Genomic DNA, 8078 nt, shown 5'->3' with positions numbered 1-8078 from the left:
ATATATATATATATATATATAGATACATATAAATATACACGCATGCATACATACACACACATATATAAAGCTTTATTTCTAATTAATATGCGTTATCTTGTGTCGAGTGCCGTAACATTCGGTACGAACTCCCAACATGGCGAATCAGCGACCCAATTTTGATTCTTGGTTGAAGTTCTACTTGATAAATAACGAACCGGTGCCGGAACTTCTGTGAGGTCATTCCATCTGCTAGAAATAGCTACGAATTTTCATTCAAATTACACGCTTCCGACTGTATTATAACTGGAAAACAGTCGAGACTGTCATGGTTGGTATGTCTTTGGTTATAGGCCTGTTCATACGACAATTTGAAATGGGAATGAATGTTGATACATTCCACAATTTACTCATAATAACAACAATAATGATAATAATAATAATAATAATAATAATAATAATAATAATAATAATAATAATAATAATAATAATAATAATAATAAAGGTGGATATAGTATTGATGATGATGATGATGATGATGATGATGATGATGATGATTGTGGTGGTGGTGGTGGTGGTGGTGGTGGTGGTGGAGTAAGGCAAACAGAAGAACAACGATATAGATTCAATTTGATATGTAGAAAATAATTTCACTCAAAAATCTATATTCACTGCGACACCTTAGTTCTTAACAACTCCTGGTTAGATTACGCTCTTGTAATATCGAAACATGTTTGGAATAGTCACTTTACTAGCCAAAGATCAGATCCACTCTACACTGCATACCGATATTCAATTTTTGGTTAATTTGGCTTTCCGAGTTGTCTCCCTTCGCCTTCCATGACAAGTATTGATCACTAACACTAATTGTTTTTTATTGGGTTTTTTCTTTTCTTTACTACGATTATATTCCTAATTATTTAAAGCGAATAATATGACTCACTACGTGAAAGTGAAATTGGGCTGATTTTATTAAATGACACAATTGTTGGCACTCCGTCGCTTACGACATCAAGGGTTCCAGTTGATCCGATCAACGGAACAGCCTGCTCGTGAAATTAACGTGCAAGTGGCTGAGCACTCCACAGACACGTGTACCCTTAACGTAGTTCTTGGAGATATTCAGCGTGACACAGTGTGACAAGGCTGACCCTTTGAATTACAGGCACAACAGAAACAGGAAGTAAGTGTGGGAGAAAGTTGCGGTGAAAGAGTACAGCAGGGTTCGCCACCGTCCCCTGCCGGAGCCTCGTGCAGCTTTGGATGTTTTCGCTCAATAAACACTCACAACGCCCGGTCTGGGAATCGAAACAGCGATCCTATGACCGCGAGTCCGCTGCCCTAACCACTGGGCCATTGTGCCTCCACTAAATGACACAATAAGGGAACATTAACATTCAGAACTCTGAGTTTCCCGATTGCGATTTACTCATTGCTCACAATTGTTGTTCCTCAGATGTTGCAAGCTTAACGTATATTTGATACAAGTTTAATACAGGAGGAAACTCAGTCAATATACCTTTACTTTTTAGATCCTTACTTTACTGAAATAGTTTGTTGCTCACAGGTAGTAAATCACTTTTTCAGATAGTGATGACACTGACAGTACAGGGTACAGTCCCATTGCCCATGGCTACAGATCCCTAGATATGGGTAACTAGACTCACTGTCTTTTAAGGCGAAGGAGTGAGTCTCCTAAAACAGATTGCTATTCGACTTTACACACTTCTGGCAACTACTGCAGTCAAAGCTGATGCCAATTGTTGATCACATCTGCGAGGCCGAAATAGGAGTTTGGAGCATCAAAGTAACCCGCAATTTCAATATCCCCATCCCAGAGTTCAAGTCTGTGTCAATATAGAAAGCGGGTGTAACAGTATGGTATATGGTTGTCCCCGACGGGTTGAGTTGCAGCTCATATTCAGACCGAAGAGTAATGCAATATTCCGTTGTCTCTCGAGACAGACGAATGCCAAAGAAAGAATTGATAATGGTGACTCATACTGCTTTTTATTTATAATTATACTGCACATAGCATTTATGTTCGCTGATCTCTTTACGTTATTGACCTAACCGTAATATGTTACTGACACAATTATATCGCTTACTGACTTCCATAGCATACTTGACTTACGTCTATTGACTGCTTTTTTCTCCAGTGATAAGACAAGCTTTAATGACTTCCATAGTTTACTAAATTAATGACAATAATTGTACCTAATACCTATAATTCATTGTGTTCAAAGTAACCATATATTCACAGTATATTTATTACGCATTGTTTGTGTGCGTATGTACATGTCAGCCTTGCTCTTTAGATAGATAGATAGATAGATAGATAGATAGATAGATAGATAGATAGATAGATAGATAGATAGATAGACAGTGATTAGACCAGCGATTTCGGGGGTGGGGTTCAGCCAATTACATCAACCCTCAGAGTTCAACTGGTACTTGTATTGCCTTTTCTTCAGTAAAGCATTGAGCCAGTGAATTTGCTTATCTATCTGACCATTTATATAGTAATCAAAATATTTATGTATTTATTACCCTTGGCAGTAACAAAGAAGTAGGATACTACTCACAGTGTTTACGTTGTTAAAAAGTATATAGAAGACCCTACTGGCTTATTTGAATCTCCAGGGATCCCGGAAGAGCCCTTTACACGTTGAAAATTGACAGCTGTAGTCGATGGCGACATGCATACATACGCATATGTGCACACATACATATGTTCGCGTGGTCATGGTAGAGGTTGTTGATTAGCCGCAAGCTTCGACAAGGTTGTATCGATAATACAAACTTGGTAATAATCGATCAACAAAGTATCCACTACATTCGGTACCATATCGAATTAGACAAAAATTCCGATAGGATTACTGTCACTATAAAACTCCTGTGTTTGTGTGCGTATGTACATGTCAGCCTTGCTCTTTAGATAGATAGATAGATAGATAGATAGATAGATAGATAGATAGATAGATAGATAGATAGATAGATAGATAGATAGATAGATAGATAGACAGTGATTAGACCAGCGATTTCGGGGGTGGGGTTCAGCCAATTACATCAACCCTCAGAGTTATATATTGTACCTTGTTTATCATTTTGTCCATGTTCTTTTGCCACGTCATGTACCCAGTTATGTATCTATATGTACATGTAGATGAAGGTATGTACATACATGTACATATATATGCATATACTCATATATTGTTTATATATATATATATATATATATACCACACCACATTACACCACCCCGCACACACTAACATTGACCACTTCCCAGCACCCACACCAGCGCACACACTAGCACTGACCACTTCCCAGCACCTACACCATCATCCACACCCCTACACATGCACACACGCACACGTCAATGTCACCAGCCCCCTTCCACACGCACACGCACATACACGCTCTCACATACACACGCTCGTACACCTTCGTTTTGAGATCACCATTACTTTATTATCTCCCCTTCTTCCTAGCTCTCCTGTATGACCCCTATATCCGGCATTCGCCATGATAGATCGCCAGCCACTATACCTTTTTCTATTTTCTATCCCTGTTTATTACTGTGTTCCTTTCTGTTGAAGAGCGTAGGCTGGAAACACAAAGACTTTCTCACTTCTCGAGCGTTAAACTAATACATGTTTGTTGTTTACACACCCGTCTTCGTCTTTTGTCTTTTCATTAATTCTCACTAAATATATATATATGTGTGTGTGTGTGTGTGTGTGTGTGTGTGTGTGTGTGTGTGTGTGTGTGTGTGTGTGTGTGTGTGTGTGTGTGTGTGTGTGTGTGTGTGTGTAAATGTAAGATCCGAGAATCCTGGTGTAGAAAGTGAGTAAGCTTCGAGCAGTCCCTAGAAGGTATAAAAAATCAACTTTCAGGAACAATAGTAGTTTATTGGCATAGAAGGTTGTAAGTTTTCCCATATCGAAGTTCGATAAGCTGAAAAAAGGTTATTTTATAGTTCACAATTAGCAATTAGCAATGTTATAGTTCACAGTTAGCAATACGTATGCGAATAAAAATCCAAATTGATGAAAAGGAGTACGTAAAATCCAGGCTACATATGGTTCCTAGACAGCAGAACCTCGGAAGTAATAATTACTCAACGAGGGTTACTCCACTAGCTACTCATCAACCCGAAGATATTTTAGTTAAATAAAGGTTACCTTGTCGTCTGGGGATCGCAAGTTAACTCGCAGTTATATATTATATATTACATATTATACATATAAACGTATCCTGAGAATAATTTAGCATCTATACATACATGAATGCTTTACATATCAACAAGAAATCATTGTAAAGGGCAAGGAAAGCCAAAGAAAGGTTTGTTTTGCTGTTGTTTTTTCAATTTTATTCTTATATGAAAGGATGGTTCATGATTTATCAGTTACGTCTTATTACTTTACATCATGTATCTTTAAATCTATGAATTGTTTTCGCCCACTTTCTTTTAGTGTTATTTTTTTAACGACAAATCCAAACTACAACTATTTCATTTCTGATTATCTCTCCTTCAGGTACGCTGCCCAACTAATCTCCGCCATATTGGACTATAAAACTATCGTCGATTCGTAAGTGATTGAAATTTTTTTACCTCTTACTAATGCTACTTATGGTACTCTCTCTCTCTCACACACACACAAGTATACACAATACAAATGTACATGCATGTGCGCGTGTGCGTGCTCACGTGTGTGTGTGTGTGTGTGTGTGTGTGTGTGTGTGTGTGTGTGAGTTTTATTTATATGTTTATATGTTTGTGTGTCTGCTGATCAATACATCTGTCAATTGTACATGGATGTCAGATGAAATGGTCTGGTTACATGATAATATATTATCAAGCAAATAAAAGAAACTACTCAATGGAAACGTTTGTAACATAATGTAAACAATATCTCTATTCATATTCTTCTATCTAACATATATATATATATATACGTATAAGAAGGGATGACCACTAAGTGGACATCCGATATGCTAGAAAGAGGTAATTTAATTCTTTATTTTGTATATTTTTCATTTTATCTTGCCCGCTTATGTTCTGGTGTTTGGTGAATTTTTTCTGGAGAACATTATTTTTCTTTGTGGTTGGGTGGTTGATGACCTCTTTCTAGCATATCGGATGTCCACTTAGTGGTCATCCATTCTTATACGCATGTGATACAATTTTTCTGAATTTTCAGCTTTTTTTATATGCTAGGCCACTGGTTTTAAAATGATGTTAATTAAATTAATACTCAATTTATTATCCTCAGTATGTAAATAAATATATATATATTAGGGAGTGAGAGGGTACAGTATAGCTGCATCACATATTATGGATTCTTTAATGTGTAATATTACTGTAATATTACTGGATAGGTTACTTGTTTCTCTGATGAGGCCACATTAAACGTCAAAAATTTATTAAGGCAGTTCATCATTTTTCAATCTACGGACATTAAGTAAATTTGACATGTTTATATGCCTACACGTAGGTTTCGTGTGTGCGTGTGTGTTTATGTCTGTATGTATGCGTCAGTGTATGTGTCTGTATGCATGCATACATATTTATATATATACACGATAGATTCCCTCACAGACGCCCATTACCACCGATTACTAACAAGGCACGATGTAAAAGTAGAAGACACTTACCCAAGATGCCAACGTAGTGAGGTCGAGGCCTGAACTCTAGGTTGTAGCACTCAACTATACCCAAGAATATGTGTATAAACACACACAAAAAAATACTGACAGTATCTTCGAAGTTTCGGCTTGCTCGCCGTTATCAGACTGTGGTTTACGTTGGTTCTTTCTGATTTGATATAGTTTTTTGGCAGGCTGTTCCTTTGGCAAGTGAAGCAATGTGAAGGAGAATTAGGTAGACATAGGAAACGGTTGCGTAGAAACGTGGGTAATGGGGGACTTTATGCATGTCATGACTTTTTAATAGCGTCAAAGCTTTCTCTTTCAGATGATTCCTAGCTGCCATGTATGATTGGCTTATTCAAATACTTCTTGTACTACTAAACTATCTAAAGAACAAATCTCAAAAGTTGCTCTTCTTTAGTACAAATAGAATTATATTTCAATTCTTATTTCTTTCAATAATCTTTTCTCTGTCACCACTCTCTCTATCTCTCTCTCTCTCTCTCTCTCTCTCTCTCTCTTTCTCTCATGTGAAGCTTTATAAAATCTAATTCTGTTCTACACGTAATCAACCAATAAAAATTAGTGTATATAAGTTTAGTGTTGTTGAAACTCCGTCGCTTACGACATCGAGGGTTCCAGTCGATTCGATCAACGGAACAGCCTGCTCGTGAAATTAACGTGCAAGTGGCTGAGCACTCCACAGACACGTGTACCCTTAACGTAGTTCTCGGGGATATTCAGCGTGACACAGTGTGACAAGGCTGGCCCTTTGAAATACATGTACAACAGAAACAGGAAGAAAGAGTGAGAGAAAGTTGTGGCGGAAGAGTACAGCAGGGTTCGCCACCATCCCCTGCCGGAGCCTCGTGGAGCTTTTAGGCATTTTCGCTCAATAAACACTCACAACGCCCGGTCTGGGAATCGAAACCGCGATCCTATGACCGCGAGTCCCCTGCCCTAACCACTGGGCCATTGCACCTGACATAAGTTCAGTGTATATCTACACTAAATTAGTCATCAAATTTGGTTTCCGAAAAAATGAAAGGCAAAGTTGACAATACCGCCGTGGGCAACTTTGTCTTTCGTCTTTTGGAGTCGATAAAATAAGTACCAATTGAGCACCGGGATTGACGTAATCGATTATCTCCGTCCCCCGGGATTTTAGGCCTTGGGTCTATCTATAGTAGAGAGGATTATTAAAGGAGATAAAAATGCTGAGTTGGCACCGTCGTTAAAGCGCTGGACAAAATACTTCGAGGAATTTCTTCGGCTCTTTACGTTCTGAGTTCAAATCCCATTGAGGTTGACTTTGCCTTTCATCCTTTCGGAATTCGATAATATAAGTACCGGTTGAACACTGGGGTCAATGTAATCAACTACTTTCGCCCCTTCCCCAAAATTTCAGACTGTGATTATAGTAGAAAAAAATTGTCCGAGTTCATATTCCTTTGAGACCGAGTTTGCTTTTCATTTTTTCTGGGTCGATGAAAAAAGTACCAGTTGAGCAACGGGGTCGACGTAATCGGCTAACCTCATTCCCTAAAATCTCAAACCTTACTCTAACTAAGAAGTTCTGGCCTCGAGCAAAAATTTAAAACTGTTACTGAAGGAGAAAAGGACAGTGAACAAACAAGCCGATGGTCTTGGATCGAACCCTTTTGATTATAATTTGCTCGTCAGGACTAACATGGTGCTAAACAAAGACGACGACGACAGTGGTGAGGGCGACGGGGGTGGCGGCGGTGGCGGTGGTGTCGGTGTCGGCGCCGATGACGATGGAGACAACGACCTTCACTACTCATATGCCTAAAAAGCAAAACAAAATAATTAATAATAATAATAATAATAATAATAATAACAAAAGCATGTTTTCAAATATTCTTCTAATTAAGTGCTCTCTGATCATTTTTCTCTCTGATCAATTTGCCATTTTAATTTCCATAGCAAAGTGTTCTCCCTTCCTTCCTCGGGTTTCCATTTTTGTTTCTTTTTGTTTTGTTTTTTTTCACTTTTTTTTATATATATATATAATAACTGTCGCTATACAGTGAAACTTTGCTTTTGGAATTTTCGGAAAGAGCAAGAGCGTTGCTGTCCGGGATCAAAAGAAATGAAAATTAGATCGACGTTAAAATTCTCCCATTACCTTCTTCATTACAGTTTGTTTTCACATATTCCCTTCTACTTCTCTCCTCTCTCTCCCGCTCTCCCCCTCTCTCTCTCTCTTACTCACACCTTACTCTCCCGCACTCTTCGCAGTCTTTTTCGCTTTCATTCGCTTCCTTTCTTTCTCTCCCTCTTATCTTAATCTCTCTCTCTCTCTCTCTCCCTCATTTTCTCTCTTATACACACTCTCTCTCTCTCTCCCATCTTTCAATCTTGCATCCTTTTCTTGCTTTTTTCTTTTTCTCGTCTTATTTTCTCACTCTCTTTATCTCTCC

The 8078-nt window shown here is 38.2% G+C and overlaps 1 protein-coding gene across 1 annotated transcript in view; it reads left to right on the top strand.

Annotated features, from left to right (window-relative positions):
- LOC106867711 (choline O-acetyltransferase) overlaps positions 1-8078 on the top strand; it is a gene marked incomplete at its 5' end in the record, with an annotated part of 213268 nt that overhangs the window by 70741 nt on the left and 134449 nt on the right. Inside the window, one exon of the mRNA XM_014912671.2 lies at positions 4521-4574. Coding sequence (XP_014768157.2) covers positions 4521-4574 — 54 coding nt within the window. The remainder of the gene's footprint in view (positions 1-4520; positions 4575-8078) is intronic.

This window comes from Octopus bimaculoides, chromosome 5, assembly GCF_001194135.2.
Source record: "Octopus bimaculoides isolate UCB-OBI-ISO-001 chromosome 5, ASM119413v2, whole genome shotgun sequence".
In the NCBI taxonomy this organism is placed as follows: Eukaryota; Metazoa; Mollusca; class Cephalopoda; order Octopoda; family Octopodidae; genus Octopus; species Octopus bimaculoides.
Note: the sequence above shows the minus strand (reverse complement) of the source record. Positions and strands in the feature narration are given on the sequence as shown.